The 18,373-nt window shown below is 31.7% G+C and overlaps 3 protein-coding genes across 4 annotated transcripts; 2 read left to right on the top strand and 1 right to left on the bottom strand.

Annotated features, from left to right (window-relative positions):
- Positions 1–2: 2 nt before the first annotated feature.
- Positions 3–5,928, bottom strand: Der-2 (Derlin 2). Of its 2 annotated transcripts, none has more exons than XM_018462224.1 (6): positions 5,560–5,928; positions 4,569–4,634; positions 4,209–4,376; positions 3,772–3,894; positions 3,467–3,630; positions 3–2,386 (listed from the first exon to the last, which is right to left on the bottom strand). In XM_018462224.1, the coding sequence occupies exons 1-6, from the start codon at positions 5,656–5,658 to the stop codon at positions 2,143–2,145; spliced, it is 864 nt and encodes a 287-aa protein (XP_018317726.1). In that variant the 5' UTR covers positions 5,659–5,928; the 3' UTR covers positions 3–2,142. The 2 variants fall into 2 exon arrangements, with proteins under 2 accessions (XP_018317726.1, XP_018317727.1); XM_018462225.1 differs by having other exon boundaries at positions 2,219–2,390; positions 5,560–5,658.
- A 663-nt stretch (positions 5,929–6,591) lies between these two features.
- On the top strand, positions 6,592–9,567 carry rdgBbeta (cytoplasmic phosphatidylinositol transfer protein 1). The gene is made up of 8 exons (XM_018462232.1): positions 6,592–6,737; positions 6,925–7,073; positions 7,299–7,387; positions 8,185–8,192; positions 8,260–8,331; positions 8,463–8,561; positions 8,643–8,798; positions 9,113–9,567. The coding sequence occupies exons 1-8, from the start codon at positions 6,687–6,689 to the stop codon at positions 9,344–9,346; spliced, it is 858 nt and encodes a 285-aa protein (XP_018317734.1). The 5' UTR covers positions 6,592–6,686; the 3' UTR covers positions 9,347–9,567.
- Positions 9,568–13,898: 4,331 nt separating this feature from the next.
- LOC108731530 (uncharacterized) lies at positions 13,899–17,092 on the top strand. Its single transcript, XM_018461887.1, has 2 exons — positions 13,899–14,228; positions 15,466–17,092. The coding sequence occupies exons 1-2, from the start codon at positions 14,080–14,082 to the stop codon at positions 17,090–17,092; spliced, it is 1,776 nt and encodes a 591-aa protein (XP_018317389.1). The 5' UTR covers positions 13,899–14,079.
- The last annotated feature ends 1,281 nt before the right edge of the window (positions 17,093–18,373 follow it).

The following is an 18,373-nucleotide window of genomic DNA, read 5'->3' as shown; positions in this document are numbered from 1 at the left end:
TATTACGCTAATCATTTATTATTTAAATCGAAATAAATGGTTTTATAAAATCATTTCTTATTACTACTCATTATTTTCTTTACAGCTCTTTGATAATTATTAACTATTAAATTCAAGGAATACATCGTGCGAAGGAAAAACATCCTACGATCCTGGAAGTCAAAGATATAAGAAAAGATAAATATGTGCAAATTTAAGAAATTAAAACGCTATAGATATTCGAATCTAGTATTCAAAAGGAATAAATAATTTAAAGAACTTAAAATCCCTAAGGATCTTAGAAATTGCTATTAGAACAACGATAATTATTTCTCGCAATCATGCGGGAGTCCAAATTTCTTATTTCTTTGCTTAAATCAGTACAATATAAAATATATTTGCATTAACATTTGGAAGTGACCTGTATTAAAAATTCACAACTATTTAGCTTAGGATCATAATTGCATATAGCGCTCACGAGAATCACAGAAAAAGTTACATCCAAGCTAATTATTAATCGTACTTGAAAAAAATAATCCACTTTTCCTAAATAAGAGAAAAAATTTCAAGATGCAAAACTACACTAAAACTTAACTCACACTTAAAAAAATTCTTTGCTACAGTAATTGACTATATAATTTACAATAGATTGGTCCTAGAAAAAAAAAACATTACCTTTTCATCGTCCTCATAATGAAAAGGTAATGAAAAAAAGAAGCGACAGTTATTAACTATCAATGCGAAATCTCCGTTGTATTCACATAGTACATAATATACACGTATAAACAAAGTGTGGGAAGTGTATATATATTATTTCTTCAGTTTATATTTAACGATTTGTACTTTGTAGATGTTACCTAGATTACATTTCGCTACAATAATAAATATAAATAAATGCTTTAGTACAATTTAAAATAGTCTCCCTGTCACAATGGCATTTTTTTCTTTCTTCCATCGATACTTGCAAGAACTATATGAGCACGATTAGTGTATCACAAAATTACCACCGATCGCAAATATCTTTTTTACAAAAGTGACATTCTTAATATAATAAATCTAATTAATTCGGAAAATTATAATTCTCGTGTTCAACCGGAAGTTTATTCTCTAGCGACAGATGGGTGTAACCCTCGAAATTCAGTTTTATTCGCGTACATAAAAATCTCTATCGAATTAGAGAATTTTAAATTCTGCAGCAGATATAAATCTGCGGAATACGACAAACTTTAATATTTATTATCACTAAAACATTTTACTTGCTACATACGTTTAGAATGAAATAAGCTACTATATACGACATTAGGATCGTATAAACAGCTTAGGCCTAGGTCTACAACCAGTCGGAAGACGTCGTATGTCGTGCCATAAGAAATTCGCCAATCACAGTTGAATGTGAAAAAAACAATCGACCATGATTGGTTAATTTCTTACGGCACGACATACGATGTCTCCCGACTGATTGTAGACTAGGCCTAATAGACTGAAATATCTAATAACAACTAAAATTACTAATCTTTAACTCATTTCAAACTTAATGAAGAATCTATGATTGAAAAACAAAATATAAGTTCGCAGCCTTATATTCTGAATAAAACAATTTAATTCATATTTTCTGCAATAGCACAGCGCTAGAAGCGCAACGCTTAGCTTCCAAAGAGCTAATATTAATAGAATCCGGATTCTGTATATAGAAACGAGTATCGAAAAACACGTATGAATGTGTAAATGGAATTTAGAAAAATCAATAAAGCTTACTGATTATTTGAGTGCGTTTCTTTGTAGCTTTTTTGACTATATGCAGAGTGTATAAATACTCGCGCGTTTTCTCATGTCTACAAATTCCTTGAGAAGTCAACAATTATATACAGATACTAAGGCTCAAAAATTTAAAAAAATAATAAATATAAAAGAAAGGCCAATACTTGACTCATAGCCCTTTTTCTTATATTTATTAATTCCTTGAAAAGTTTGAAGTTGACTTTTCTTCGACGACAATTTGATTATTATTGAAGATTATTAATCGCAATCTTTAAGTAAAATCTTATATAGGTATCGAATTTTCACTTAAAAAATATCAGCTTATGCTTTTATTATGTTTTTCGAAAGATCTTTAATGGAATGAAATCGCTCGATCTCTTATACACCCTATACATATATTATCTTTTACGTGTATCTCGTTATACATCTTTGCGTACAAACCCGGGCACTAAAAATTATCATACACAATTCGAAAGGAACAATGATAGCAACATCCTCGGACAATTCGACGTAAGAAACAGCATCAAGAAGAGAATGCTGAATTTTTCGATTATTGTACATTGGCTTCTTCTCCCCAATTGAAGCCGCCTGGCCGATCTTCTGGTGGTGGCATATAATCTGTATCCTCAGGATATGCATCAAACAAAGTCTTTCTAAGAAAGAAAATTATATCATTTCTCTCATCAATAGTCTATCACTTATTTATCATCATCCGACTTTTGAGACATTTCTCGATAAAGGAAACTGAACAAAATTATCGCATTTTCTATCAGTTTAGCTTGAAATTAACGTTTGCAAGTGATGACACATCAAAAAGTACGAAAGAAACATATGTAAGAAAAGTTCCATTGCTTAGATTAAAATTGGCTATTTTACAAAATGTCCTAGACTTTAGACAATAAATAAAATAGGTCGATTTTGACCAAAGTAATGGAATCTTTCTTATGCATGGTTATTTTCTTCCATGTGTTAAATCATTTGTGAACATTAATTTTAAACTAAACTGATAGAAAAATATTAAAAATTGCAATCAAAAACAAGATTTCGATAAAATTATGCTACTTTTAATGCAATTTTCAACATATTTTCATCAGATCAATTTGAAATAAACGTATCCACATGATGCAGCACATAAAAAAATACAAGAAAAACATGCATAAGAGAGGTTCCATTGTTTAGGCCAAAATCCAACAATTTCACCCATCTTTTTTTGATCGACAATTTAATTAATAAAGCGATAATTTTCATTTTAAATAATCATAATAATTAGGAATACACTAAATAGTAAAATTATCGGATATCGGGTATCAGATATCCGGTAGGGCAATTATACGATCGGATACCGAATATTTCTTTGGATACACTGTCGGACATCTGGAACAAAGCTCCAAAAGAAAGAAAGGAAAAAATAGCGATATTTTTTTTTATCTTCTCATGAAAAGAGAAAGAGGGAAAATGAACTATGCATTTTTTCAAAAATTTCTCCTTTTTGAGATATTCGCGTGTATTGATTAAAATGGCCTACCCGTATGTATATATATATATAATTATATATATATAACATATACATATATATTACTGGATATTATGATATCCGACTATCCGATCGGATAAGTACGGGATAATACCGGATATTTTCCGGATATTCTAATAATCATCCCTAATAATATAATCACATGATTTTAATAATCATAATTTTTATCTTAATTTTAGTGTTAAGTTTGCTTACAGTATTTGAGGAGTTTTCAGAATTCGGAAACCACCTCTTAATCGGGGAAATACATCCTCTGCGAAATAGTAAGTATGCCCTACTGCCATTCCCACAAGATCAACCCATATCGTATTGCCAAGCAATACAGAGAAGCCTAACAATACCCACGGTAAATACGGAGCCTAAAAAAATCAAAGTTATAGGTAATTGTAACAGGACTATTTATTGAATACAAATTAGAATAATAATGCAATAGCTAATTACGCAATATTAATAAAACAAAAATAATGTATAGCATGTGCATTTCTTTAAATTGGACCTACTTGGAAGTTCAAAAGTCCGAAGAAGTTCATCCTGACGAAAGGATTTCGTCGTGACCACACGTACACCAACATTATTGTGAATGCATGCCCCAGGAATAGCAAATTGACGAAGAATGCAAAAGTCTACGAATAGTTAAGGAACAGGGACAAGAGTATTCTTTAATTAAAAAGAACATTTTTTAAATAGCAACATTTAATAATTATAACTATAATTATCATAATTATAATTACCATTGTAATTACTACAATCACTATAATTACTATAATTATGAACATTATTATACACACAAGTGCTGTTAATTGTAATTATTATTAAGAAAGAAATGTAATCTAATTTAATTAATAGAATATTAGTGTTCCAATTAATAATATTATAGAATGTCCCCATAATTATAATTATTATCAAAATTATAATGATTAAAATTTGCCAAGGATACAATCATGCATAATCCACCAAAGATAAACATCATCACAAAATCAGCTGTTCTCCTGCGGAAGGATCCTTCCTCCAACATACGGCAATATCGATATGTGAAGATCATATTGAATAATAGATTGAATCCAATATTTCCAAAGAACAGAAATGTTGTTATTAATCGCCATATCTGAAATAATCCAGTGTAATTCTTTAGGAAACTTAAAGTTGTACTGTTGATTTAGTACATGAAAAAAAATAAACTTGACAAAAAGTACAAATCTATTGATAAATTTTCTTCTAATGAAGATAAAAACCTTTGAATTGTCTTACATAATAAAGCCAACTTTACGTAGTTATTTGCATATCTATACTTTCGTACCTGGTACTGCTCCACAATAAGAATAGGATTGAAATACAATTGAAACGGGGATACCAAGTCTAATTGCTGAAACATTTAAAGCAGTTATACATTGCTAACAAACAAATATATTTGATAAACTCAATGAAATCCATTTATTCATTTGATTAAAATTATTTCCTGATTATCAGGCTTCTCTCTGTATAATATCATTTTTATACAATCGTTAGATAAGAATCAGGATGATAAATGCTGAGTCATCAAATATGTTCCAGTGTAAAGCTGATTCTACAATGAGTTAGTCAGAAATCTTAAGTCTTAACCAGTTTTAACCTAAATAGGTGACTATGATTTTTTGCATCTACTAGTTGTTAGTTGTACAGCGAGTCGTTTAATTCGACTAGTGGGAAGGAATAAAGTTGAATTTGGTCGGTCTTAAGAAAATCAGTAGTCTAAGGGCCATGGCACACAAAAAAACTTAAGCAGTAAAATGTAAGCAGTAAGCGAATTGACCAATCACAGTAGAGTCCATAATGCCCATGGCACATACAAAAACGTAAGGCCGTAATACGTAAGCAGTAAAGAAATCGTAAGATTGGATTCGCTACTGGCCTTACGGTCTCTATTGTGATTGGCCAATTCGCTTACTGATTATGTCTTACGGCCTTATGTTTTTGTATGTGCCATGGGCTTAAGGCCATAACATAAGCAGTAGCGAATCCAACATGTTGATTTCCTTATTGCTTACGTCTTACTGCCTTAAGTTTTTTGTGTGCCAGGGCCCTTAATCATAAAAGTTGGCTATTGGCCAACTTCACCGATAAGACTTCGGACTACGAACTCACTGTAGAATCAGCTAAATACTTGATGATCTTACAGAAACAGATAAAAAGAAAATTTGAAAATGCAAGAGAAGGGATTTGGAATGAAGATTCGAGTTTGGACACGCGCGACGGGCGGTCGACGGGCGAGGTTGATCGAAGGGATAAAAAAAAAGCCACAAGATAAATACCACAGCAAGGGTCGTGATGACACAGGCTGTGGTGTAAGCTCGCGTCACCACGGGCATCTGCTTGTACTCGTGCCATAACGCTTCGTAGGCCATTGGCATCGATTGTCGGCGATTTCACGCCCGTGTTCCTTCGTTCGCACCGAGAGCTCGCAGCTGCACACACGCCGCTCCCCAATCCTGCTACCCGTTTCACCATCGCATGTCGCACCGATGCGCGCAGCAATGTTACCTGCACATCGTTGCCCGCAGATGCGATTTCGTCTTCGTCATCCACAAACACGATCTTTGTACACGTAACACGTGAAACTGCGTGAAACGTGAAACTGTCGGCGGGGCGGCGGGAACACGCCTGGTGGAATTTCCGCGTGAAATACGCCGTCGCTGTCAATCCACACGGGCTAAAGTCACTAGATTATAACCCACACAGCATGAAATAATAGGTACATCCAGAAGCACGACCGCTCAGGGTGCCATTACATGCGTAGAAATGCGGAAACGCGTAACTAATTAGAAGCGATCCGCTGTTATGGTTCGCATTTTACCGATTATTGATTGGTTGCGCGTTTCCGCGTTTCCGTGCTTATGTAAGGGCGCGTTCACATCTTGACGGAAAAGCAGAAAGCGGAAAAGCAGCAGTCAATCAGAACTCGCGCTGGTATTCGACAATTTCGGCTTTTTGTATTACTTACTATCAGCGCGAGTTGTAATTGGCTACTGCTTTTCCGCTTTCTGCTTTTCCGTCAAGGTGTGAACGCGCCCTGAGGGTGCCATACGCAGTGTGAATCCTACATAACCCCAAAAGTGTATGCAACGCGAACAGACCTAGTAGTATGTTCATTGGATATCGCGCTCGCTAGGGACTCATCCCAAACACCTAGTAATAAAATTTACTAAACATCGAAACAATTTTAGTAATATCGAAGTAAAAAACTATCGATATAGGAATTAATTGATTTCTTAAAATCGGGAAAATAATCGATTATTTGTACAAAAAGCATCGATTCTTAAATCATCGATCGATAATTTTCCATCCCTACATACAAAATTGTGTGCTTCTCCAGGTGAGGACGCACGTGAAACGGACGGTCAATCATTGCGTTTGATCGACTGTCAGAAATAATCCGAGGATGGTTCTTACTAAGGAGTACCGCATTTCTATGCCGCTCACTACGGAAGAGGTAACCTTCGTATTTAATAACGAAACGTAACGCGTATTTAATTATTTATTCGATAAACGAAAGTATTTATCCCACTCGTTTGATAATTATCGTTGTCTATCTTATGTTGATTTTTTTTTTTTTTGAAAGATGTCGAAATCTTTTAATAAGAATTACTTCGTAGTGATCGATCAATTTCTTTGTATAGTATCGCATCGGTCAGCTATACATGATCGCCAGACACAGTCATGAACAATCCGACAACGACGAAGGAGTGGAGGTGGTTGAAAATACCGTCTGCGAGGATCCTGTTCATGGAAAGGGCCAGTATACTGAGAAAAGGATCCATTTGTCTAGGTAAATCTTATTTTTAAATGTATAACATGAAATATACGCAGTATTACAACAGGTACGAACATTTTCTAGCAAGAACATAGTATAACACGTGAATAATTTCATCCTTGTTTAACATTAGCAAACAACAAGGATATATCCTTGCTGAAAAATATCCTTTATAGGAGCTTTATAGTGGCTTGTTGTTTCTTGAAACAAATACTTCACTGTCTTTTTTTTTCTTTTCAGTAAACTCCCTTATTGGATTCAATCCATCTTACCACGAATATTTTATGTGACGGAAAAAGCATGGAATTATTATCCCTTTACTATAACAGGTACATTTTGCTTTGTTTGCATAATATAATCGCAATACTGGGTTACAAATTTTGAATAATTTTTAGTGCAAGAAAAAGAAACATTTTTTTAAAACATATTTTGAAGCAGTGAATCTGCTACCAGAAAAATTCCATCTGGTTGAATTTTTAAGATATAACGTGTCAATTTTTAAGATATATTTTTTCTAATTAATTTGGATGCGACAAATAATGGAGAAGGCAAATATTTCCACTAGAATTTGATGATAATTGAGAAACATCAAGGATACTGGAAAAAACATGCTAAACAACTAAAGCAGCTTTGCAGTTGTAAAATTCTTTAATATGATTGGTCTTGCTCTTAGTTCTTCATCTAAATGTATAAACCAATCATATTCAAGAATTTTACAACAGTTGCAAAGCTGCTTTCTCTGCTGAACGCAGCCAATTATTGCTAGACATTAATACTGATCCATGGAAATATATTAAAAAAATATCTTTTATATTTGAAAAATAAGACCTTCCATGGAAATATTTAAATAGCAAATTCAACTTCAGCATTGAAAAAATTATAGAAACAGCCTTTATCTTCCACAAAACTTTGTAAACTAGTATAATTTTATCAAATTTTACAGTCTAGTTACTCTAGGTACTCTAGGTACTCTTACTAATTACTTTAGAAGTTGGAAGTAGTAATGACTCTTTTAGTACTCATAAAAATAATGATTTTCAAATCTTAGTATTTAAAAAAAAGGAAGTTAAACTGTTTTAACATTTTTTTATTTTCTTGCATGTTTATTTCTTCCTGGTGACTGCAGATTACACTGTGAGTAACATTCAGTATGAATATTGCCATAAAATTTTATATTAGTCCTGAATTACTTTTCTTTCAGTGTTCCTTTGTGCCAAAGTTTCATATAGCGATAAACACACGATATGAAGACAATAATGGCTCCACAGAAAATGTAAATAACTTTTTACATCATACTCGTAATATATATTTTGTTATTACATTACATTCATAATATACATTTTGTTATTACTTTTTATTTAATAATATAATATTAATACTGAATCTATTATTATTAAATTATAGTGCTTAGGGCTGTCACCCATGGAATTGATTCATCGAGAAGTCGATTTTGTAGATATTGCATATGATGAGCTCTCTGCGAAACATTACAAAGAGGAGGAAGTAGGCTTGCAATCAATTTCATCCATATTTAATGCCTAATGTTAGATTTTAATTCTAATCAAAATGCCTTAATCTTAACAGGATCCAAAGTACTTTCAATCGAAAAGAACAGGCCGTGGCCCCCTGATTGAAGGTTGGAGGGACACAATGCAACCCATAATGTGCTCTTATAAATTGGTTCATGCCTCGTTTGAAGTTTGGGGTATGCAAACGCGAGTGGAAGATTTCATACATAGAGTAAGTTTGTCTAATTGACTATTCTCATCTGCCTTACATTTTAGCAATATTTTTTTCAATAGTTATATAAATAATGTCATTACTATTCAGAAAATATTTAATATGCCTTACATTTTAGTGATACAAAGTTATATGAATTCGCAATCGAGATTAGTTGTGATTTTATGTGTACGGTTCAATGAGATTCTTATTGTTTATATTCGATTTCTTGATATATAAATTTAATATAATCGAAGTACTAAACTCTCGAGTCTTCCCCACTAAAAGTACATTGTGATTACTTATTGATTATTCTATTTTCTATTTGATTTTAGTGTATAAGGGATATTCTAGTGTTGGGCCATAGACAGGCATTTGCCTGGATCGACGAGTGGTATGACATGAACCTGGAAAATGTACGGCAATATGAGCAGAAGATGCAAACCGAAACAAATGAAAAGGTTAGACTGAAAAATCAACTTGATGAGAAACAGACCGGTACACCGTCCTCATCTATGCCAACTACGCCAAAGTCACCCACACAACGATCGTGGTTTTCCTGGTCGTAGCCACAATTAGTGCAACAATTGATTTTGAGCTCTACAGCAGTTTTCTGTCGCTCTGGTTAACATTAAGAAAAAAATGAGTGACAATCTCTGTTATTCATGCTCATCTTTTATCTGTCTTAAAGAATGCACAAATCAGTCATGACATAGTCTTTAAATGAATTTTACACTAGTATAATTTAATTGATGGTTTTATTGTAGTAACAACTTACGTAGTTTTCCTTGAAAAAAAAATACAAGAAAAATAATTTTAGAGAACGTAAATAAAGCTTATAAAAATTTGTTATTAATCTAATTTTAGTAACCAGTATTTTTTTCATGAAAGAAAAACCTAAGAGGAAGAAGATTTTAATTTTATGATTTTAATTTTAAATAAGAAAAAGTATCAGTATTATTTTTATTAAAGGAATATGTCTAATTGATTACTGCATTTTTTGGAATGTATACATAGGCGTAGTTCCATACATGTTCCATACGTAGGCTTGCTGTGAAAACGATTTTTATGTACTTTCGTATCAGAATAGAATACACTTGAAAATATCAAACTCCGTGTGCGATTACACAGTTAAATTTTAAGAATGCCTAAAGGAAGTTGTTTTAAGTCATTCCACAAAATGGTATATATACTTAAATTTTGAAATTTAAATCGTAAAGTTTAACCGCACATTTTAGTCACACCTTACATATGCGAAACGTTTTATTTGCGTTTTGCTCGCGCGCGTTAGCAATAAAATAATTTTATCGTATAAAATTCTACAGTGAATTTATTTATAATGTATGAAACATTTTATTTGCAGTTTAATGTATAGAGACACTAGAAAAGATATAAAAATATATGTGTTTGCAAATAATTCCTTATTTAAATAAACATCTTCATTTTGTATTACAGGTACAATTTATTTAATTTACGGATCTTAATTATAAAAAAATTGTAAACTTGTAAGAACTTACAGGCGCTTGTAATTTTATTGTAAAATCTTTACAGACAGCTTCTTGCTAGTTGTAAGATTTACAAAAAACCGTAGATATTTACGAATGACCGTACGTCTTATACATATGCATAGAATTACAGTGTCAGTTATAAGTTCTTACAAGTTTTATGAAAACAAGTTACGAGCCTTACGATTCTGTTTAGAATTGATCTAGTTACTTTTAATTAGATCGATAATCGTTACTATTCATTGGCAGTAGATGTAAACGTAATATTTTAATTAAAGTATAATTGAAATATTTTATCAATTTACATAAACAAAATTACGATAATATAAATAGTAATTTGCATTTAAAAATATTTCGCACGATTTGTACGATTGTTATAAAATTGTTAATTAGAATTAGCAATTGTTTGATGTAACCTGCCAACGATTGGATGTTGTAATGGTGTAATAAGAACACGTGCCATCTCGCCAACATGACCTGTCGACAAAATTTTATTGAATTGTTAATAAACGCTTCGTTAGAAAGTAATGCCTGGTTTATGCTTCGGTCTTAATCCTAAAATCCTAAAATTTAGCTAATGGAATACAGATTTCAGTTAGGACCAGTTAAAACTGGCAGCCCTATTGGCTGAATTTTAGGATTTTAGAGTTAAGACCGAAGCATAAACCAGGCATAAACCAAATTACTAGTATTCCTATTAGGCTGCGTTCGGAAACATCACCCGAGTGCCCCCATGTATCGTTTTATCCTTGTGTTCATCCAATGTTAAACAAAGATAAGATGATACACGGGAGTACCCAGGTGATGTTTCCGAACGCAGCCCTATTAAGGCTTCTGAGTAATCACCACAGCCACATTGAGTTACATTGAGTCGTGACGTCAGAAGCGAGAAATGACACGTTAATTTTTATTACTTGCCATTTGTAAATAAAGACAATTTGGATAAAACAAAATGATGAGATCGCTTTAAAACATTTGTAAAAATGGACAAAAACTAAGCTTATTCCCCCTGACAGTCAGTAAATAAATCGTAAAGTAATTTTGACTCGCTTTTGACGTCACGATTCAATATGATGTGGTGACTAATCAGAAGCCTTAATAATAAAAAAAAGATTAAAATAGTCATGAATACTTTACGAAATAATAGTGGATATCTATATATTAGTGAAATTGAAATATATTAATTAATAATATCTTACAAATATTACAATGATCTCTAAGTCGAACAATAGGATACAACAACGAAAACTCTTGCCATCTCGTTAATTCATCTTCCTCTTGTGGGGTCGAAGCTGTCTAAAAATACATAAGTAACGGATGATAGCGGCTATTTTTTACCAAAAAATTATTCTAAGACAAAATCAATTACATTAATTAAATATGACTCAAAATTAAGTTAAGGACATGTTAATGGATTTTTAATTGTTTTTCCAGTAAAGATTTCTTACATCAGTGTAACTCGTCGTGGAATTTATAGTTTCCGTATAAATGTCATGTTGTTCATCGCGACGGAGTTGCGCGGCGGCTTCCGTAATTAATTCGCTGAATCTGGCCGCCACTTGTTTCCATCTTATTAAATCACCAGGCTATAAAATAAGGCCAAAATAAATTACATGAAAGAAACACTTTTAACATAATGCATTTTATGAGATTGGATTTAAATGTGTAATTTTTTTCGATAATTATGCACATTAGGAGCGACCTCAAATTTTAATGACCTTGATATATTATATATTGTCAAGATCATGATCCTGAGTCACTTCCGACAGGTTTTAGCCGTCGTTCATTATTCGTTAAAAAGTTATTAATAAAAAAAGTTTAAGAAATAACATTGCATTTTTGTTATACAATATTAAACAATATAATATTATATCCTATACCTTCCCCTGTTTAGAAATGTTTAACTTTTCACGCGAAGCGAAATCTACCCCTCCTTCCCTCTGCTTAGGGGAGCATGAGTATCCACGTGAAACGTCCACCCCATCTCCCCCCTGCCCAGAACTCGCTTCGCGTAGAAAGTCGAACGCCCTTTGGTAGGAGGGAGTTGGGGTTGAACTAGATTGAACTCGCTTTGCATGGAAAGTTGAACGCCACTTAGCAAGGAGGGATGCGAGGTGAAACTCGCTTCGCGTGAAAATAGTCGCACGTTCCTTCACAGGGGAGGAGGTGAGGTGGAACTCGCTTCGCGTGAAAAATCGTGCGCCTCTTGGCAGGAAGAATTTATTGTAAAATAGAGAATTTTTGTTTTATGTAGTAGAAAAAAGATGTTATTTCTTAAACTTATTTTGGTCATAATTTTTTAACGAATAACGAGTGATGGCTAAACTCGGTTGAAGATCACAACATATGTCAAGGTCATTAAAATCTGTGAATTCGCCCCTAATATGCATAATTACCTTTTTTTCTAATTAAAATAAAAAATAAATACTTAAGAGTTTAATATCTAAGCAAAATTTTCAATGTTAAAAAGAGTAAATTGAATTGTATAAGATCTTTAACGCTAAAAATTTTGGTATAAAATAAATTGATTCGATGGGTTAATGAGAAATTATAAATAATATATTATTACGGATAAATTAAAAAACACTGGTAAAAGTGCAACAGGTAATGGAGATCCGCGCAATTCAGAACATTCGGAAGGAGGTCCTGAGAGAGTTAAGTGTCTTAGAAGATCCAAAACATGAGTCAAGAGCTCGCAATGACGACCACCGACATCCTGTCTAATAAGCCCTAGAGCATCTTGTGCGATAACTTGTGCTTCTACACCTGGATTATCAGCTGATCATATATAAATATTAAAACTTATATTTATATCATTCACAGAATGTGCAAAGTTCTCAAAATATCTTTAATATTACAAATGACGATTAATACTAATAAATTATATTTAATATTAATATCGACTATTAAAAAACTGAAACGTTAATTGAAAATCTATTATACTAATAATTAAGTATACAGATCAAAGATTAAAAATCATCAAAGACTCATTTGTCATCAAAATTTTAATTTTAGATTTGACGTTACCATACCGTAATTCATCAGAACTGACGTTCTGCTGACGCTGAATTTTTAAACGCTTTTCAATAAACGTTGCATTTTAAACGTATTTGCCATTTTCAAACGACAAATAAATTATAATTACGAGAAATATTCATCGTTATTTTCTTACGCATTTATCACTTTCACTCCTTATTTATCGTTATTAATATTTACCAAGAATCAATTCTTGCACATGCTGCGGCATAATTGGTTTTTTTAAGCTGCTGAGAAAAATTTGTAAAGCTGCCGCACATTCCAGAGCAGCATTATTTGAATTTTCAAAATGCGGTTTATGGCCTTTCTTTAGAGAATTCAGGATATGTCGTCGAACCTCACGACGTCCTGCTCGTCGAAATAATCCTTCTACTCTAGCATCTTTGAATACAGAATTATGTAAAAATTCATTTTTACAAAATGTTTTAACGTCAAATTCAACAGTTTACAAAAAAAAGAAAACGTTTTGAAATAGACTTACGCTCTTTTAAAAAATGTATAAGTATTTTCACTACATCCAAAGACTTCTGTGATATTATGTCGTCACCTCTATCTTGCCTGAAGATTAAAGAATAAGGAAGTGAATATTAAGAAACTGAAAAAGAAATAAGCAAACACTTAAAAATTAACGGATGTATACAGGAAGCGATTGATGCAACACGGAAAACATTTTTGTGCTCAGCATCGTGTGTCCTCGCTGCATCCCTAACATGCGAGCTTATAAAGAATCGTCAGGGTTCCTTTATTCGAATCTTTTAAGTATGTCGAGACAAATTTCTTGTCGCTATTTGTTATTTTATTTGTCTGTGAGCGTAATCCTAACTTGCGGATCGTTTCGAAGGATTCGTAAAGAAGCCTGTCCTTCATGTAGTCTAGATTGCCCAGAAGCCTTGACCGTCCAATTACCATGGTAAGAATATAATTTCCTAGGTCGACAAGAGTGACGAGCTACTCACGTACGCTTTTTGTGGTGTAGATACATAATATGTATTATATATCCCTAGGTAATAAGCTGATATTATTTTGATGTTAAAATAACGACAAATAACATCAGCTTGTTACCAATGTCTGCACTACATCATATATTGTAGCATAGAATAAATAATATTTTGTCATGAAACTCTTTTTGACTTACATTTTACGAGTTACGAAGCCTGCTAAGAGCAAGATTTTGTAATTTTGCTTTTAAAAGTATCATATAATAAATAAAATAATCTACTCCTTGCTCACGGTGCAGATACACGTCTTCATACTCATATTTTCTCTCTTAGAAGTAACATAGCATTATGAGACCTTTTCAGCTTCTCTTTTTATAAAGCGTGTACACACCCGGATTTTGCAATTTAGTTCTCAAAATATTGGTCAACAATTCGAACTTTATGCCGCTGCAAATGGCATTCTCCCCAAAAATTTTACAAAGTCCGTGCATTCCGTCAAACTTTGCAATTTTCAATATGACAAACACACCCTCATATTTTAAGAGTTACAGTGATAGGGGTTTAAACTTAAAATCTGGCCATAGCGTCTTAAAGTAGAGGTTTCAAGCTTTAATTAAAAAAAAAAAAACATTACCCTATGATAATTTTTCGCAAAGTTCGGTAGTCAAAGTTGACCAATATTTTTGCCCAAAATTTTTCTATGTCATAATTGTTTTGATGAGTGTATTATATGTATACATAATATATATATAATATATATATTTATTTATATATATTTAATATGTAGTGGGATTATAGTATAAATACATGTCTAATTAGTAATACACAGGGTTGGCAAGTACATTGTGAATTTTTTATGATGGTAATGCTAACATCAGAGTTAGAAAAGTCAATCGTTACTTGTAATAGATTGAAAAAGTCATTACTGAAAAAAATAACTCCTAATTTATAACGCGTTACTTTTTAGTAACGAGTAAGTTACGCGTAATGTTACACGTTACTCGATATACTTATAACTTTTTCAGTGTAACGCATAATAGTGACAAGTTACTTTTCAAAGTGATATTTTCTTCTCGGATATCTAACCGGATACCGGATATTCGTTGTTACATTCTGTCCGGATATCCGATAGCCGGCATATGGTAATTTTCCAGTGCATCCCTAGTTATTATAAATCTAATGAGCGAAAAAATTTACAATATGTTTCAGGAATCCTCATCAAGAATCAAATTTGCTTCAAAATTCTCCGTATTCTCGCTTGTCACGAGGAGAAATCTCTCAGAATATAGCACGCGATGATGTTTCATTACATAAAAAAAAAAATTTGATGTCTTTCGGAAACTACAGAAGATTTCATCAACAAGAACCTGTTAATCAAGATTTATTTGTCAAGAATTATTTTAATAGTTCTCCGCAATCCTCAGACAGACAAGAAATATTTTCTCAAGACGTACCTATGAGAGGATATTCTCATATTGTTCCATCGAGACAAATTTTCGAAGAAAATTGGTTTTTCAGAAATCCTCACAATAAGTATTCAGAATCCTTGTTAGAAGACTATAAAAGAATGAAAGATTATAAAATGGATAAAGAAGATCCTATGAGAAAAGTACTAATGCAGCGCGCCGATAGAGATACAAAGTCATCAGGGAAGTATTCAGAGGACACTTCTTCAAACGTCATGCAGTTAGAGAAACCTTTCTCTAAAGTTGAAAATATTTACCGACTTCGCCGGGAAGATATCCTCGACGAGGAAAAAGATATAATCAAGGAGTCTTCAAATTCTGCCAGCCAGCTTAGGTATTCTCCAGAAAGATATAGTCCCGTAGGATTTGGTCTATCAGAAGTTAAGAATGATCCTTATGTTAAGGATACAGACATCTCAAAATCAACAAAAAAATTCTTTGATAATTGGGACATCGCTAAGAATTCACAATCCTCAAATTCAAAACAATTTAGGAACAATTTCTTAGAACTATATCCTGCGAGAAAGCAAGAAATTATAGCCAAAGACGATAATGAACAAATCAATTCTAATTCTCATAATTCTAAGTTCCCTCAGGATATAAATATATGGAAATCAAGAAAGGATGAAGAATTGTTCGATTCTCTGATGAAAGCAAATACTAAACCTTTCGAAAATGAGGAAGACGATAAAGATATGAAAGAATATTTTGAAGGCGAGACTGAATACTTCATGGATGACAAAGATATGAAAGAATATTTTGAAGACGAGACTGAACATAATACTATCAAAACTGGACGAAATAATATTAATCCTCATATGTTTCCTCCGAATATTTGGAAAGGAATAGAGAATGAAGAATTCGACGATTTAAATTTTATACGTGAAAACTCGCAAGAGACGGGACAATTGGGATTATATTCTGAAGAAAATAATAAATATTTCCAGAACGAGCAAGACGAGGATCTAATCTTTCGAGACAAAGCATACACCAGTACTGAAACTGCTCGTACACCTGTGATTAATGCCTATAATGCTTATATACTTCCTCGCTACTTAAATATTGTAAATGATAAAAAGTATCCTACTAAATCAGAAACGCAGGAATTATCAGAAACTAAAAATAGTATACATGCAAATCCTGTAAAAGAAATGAATCACAGGTTCTTCGAAGATGAGGCTGTTGTTAAAGACAATATAATGAGCATCAAAGATCTTATACATCCTAAGAATATTTTCAATATAAAGAAATACAATAATCCTATTGCCAACAAATGGAATAAGAACGAAGTTTTGACAGAACTCGATCCTGATATATTGGACGATATCGAAAATCCTCCAGTAGAAACAACCGAATCGGCACTAACATAATTCTCTGTTGAATTTTTTTTAGTGATAACAAACAGAATTGATATTACATACAAATATGTAAGATCTCAGAGAATTGAATTACTTTTCATGTAAGAATTTTTTAAGGACCAATTTTGGTTCAATAAAAACGTCGACGAAGCAATAATTTTTAAATTTTAAGTGATTGAAAACAATAGCTCTAAAAAATACATAAAGATATAATTAAGTCACACAATATTTAATATAAAAAATTAATAACTCTTGCTACTAAATATGATATTTTTATGAAGAAAGATTTATTCCAAAATTGATCAAAGATTTCAGGATAAATTAAAAGTATGATTCTAGGTCTGAGATATTTTAGGTATGTAATTTTCATCATTCTACTACTGTTGTGAATAGCAACTGGGATTACTTAACTAGATCTAATAAGAAAAAAAAGTTATCATTTAAAGATAAACATAAATCTGTTATTTATTGTTAATTTATTAAGTTTCATTTAATTAGTACTGTTAAGATATATATTATTTGATAAATAAATAATAAAACGTTAAGATTGCTTCTAATTTTCTGTATATGTTCCATTTGAAAAGAAAGTCTTCTATAATACAAATTCAGGATTTTTTCTGTATTCACTATTATTATAAAATAAATGGATCATCATAAAAGAGAATTATTTGTATGATTTTTTATTTTATTTTACAATTTTACTCCTCTGGTAATAATAATAATATATATATGTATATATATATATTATTGTACCAATCACGTATTGCAATTTATCGATGCATTAAATTGCTTGTATAATTTCGCAAACAACATAAATAATTACAACTAATGAATAAGTCAACTATAAATAGAAAGAAAGATAAAAAAAAGTTATAATAATAGTTAAAATATTTTCAACTAACATATGATTAATTATCATGAAGATATAAAATAGATATTTCATTTTTTTTTCTGTAATATTATAATAGAGCTGTAACCGTTTATTTTTATAACATTAGCTTTGATGAATATCACAATTGTATTTTAGATAATATCCGGTAGTATATCTTTTTTTTTCAATATGAATTTTTTTCTCCTCTTGGGAAAAAATATTTTATATATAATTATAGTCGCCACTCATATTTTTTTATGCATTTCTTTTCGCTTATACGTCAAATTTCGAAGACGGAATCCAATTTCATAAGCACATAACGAGATTTAGAGCACTCGTTATTACATGAAGAAAAATTTACAAATCAAAATAAAATTTTTTTATCTATATGTATGTTAAAAAACATAATCTTTTAATTAATT

The sequence above is a fragment of the Mycetomoellerius zeteki genome, unplaced genomic scaffold, assembly GCF_001594055.1.
Source record: "Mycetomoellerius zeteki isolate Tzet28-1 unplaced genomic scaffold, Tzet1.0 scaffold135, whole genome shotgun sequence".
In the NCBI taxonomy this organism is placed as follows: Eukaryota; Metazoa; Arthropoda; class Insecta; order Hymenoptera; family Formicidae; genus Mycetomoellerius; species Mycetomoellerius zeteki.
Note: the sequence above shows the minus strand (reverse complement) of the source record. Positions and strands in the feature narration are given on the sequence as shown.

Excerpts from the sequence above, each read along its gene's own strand:
- rdgBbeta (XM_018462232.1), top strand. The coding sequence starts at position 6,687 with ATGGTTCTTACTAAGGAGTACCGCATTTCTATGCCGCTCACTACGGAA. Across the intron at positions 8,332-8,462 it reads ATAATGGCTCCACAGAAAAT|TGCTTAGGGCTGTCACCCAT; the intron begins GTAAATAACTTT and ends ATTAAATTATAG. Across the intron at positions 8,799-9,112 it reads TGGAAGATTTCATACATAGA|TGTATAAGGGATATTCTAGT; the intron begins GTAAGTTTGTCT and ends ATTTGATTTTAG.
- Der-2 (XM_018462224.1), bottom strand. The coding sequence starts at position 5,658 with ATGCCAATGGCCTACGAAGCGTTATGGCACGAGTACAAGCAGATGCCC. Across the intron at positions 4,635-5,559 it reads TCATCACGACCCTTGCTGTG|CAATTAGACTTGGTATCCCC; the intron begins GTATTTATCTTG and ends TAAATGTTTCAG. Across the intron at positions 4,377-4,568 it reads TTATTGTGGAGCAGTACCAG|ATATGGCGATTAATAACAAC; the intron begins GTACGAAAGTAT and ends GGATTATTTCAG.
- LOC108731530 (XM_018461887.1), top strand. The coding sequence starts at position 14,080 with ATGTCGAGACAAATTTCTTGTCGCTATTTGTTATTTTATTTGTCTGTG. Across the intron at positions 14,229-15,465 it reads TTGACCGTCCAATTACCATG|GAATCCTCATCAAGAATCAA; the intron begins GTAAGAATATAA and ends AATATGTTTCAG.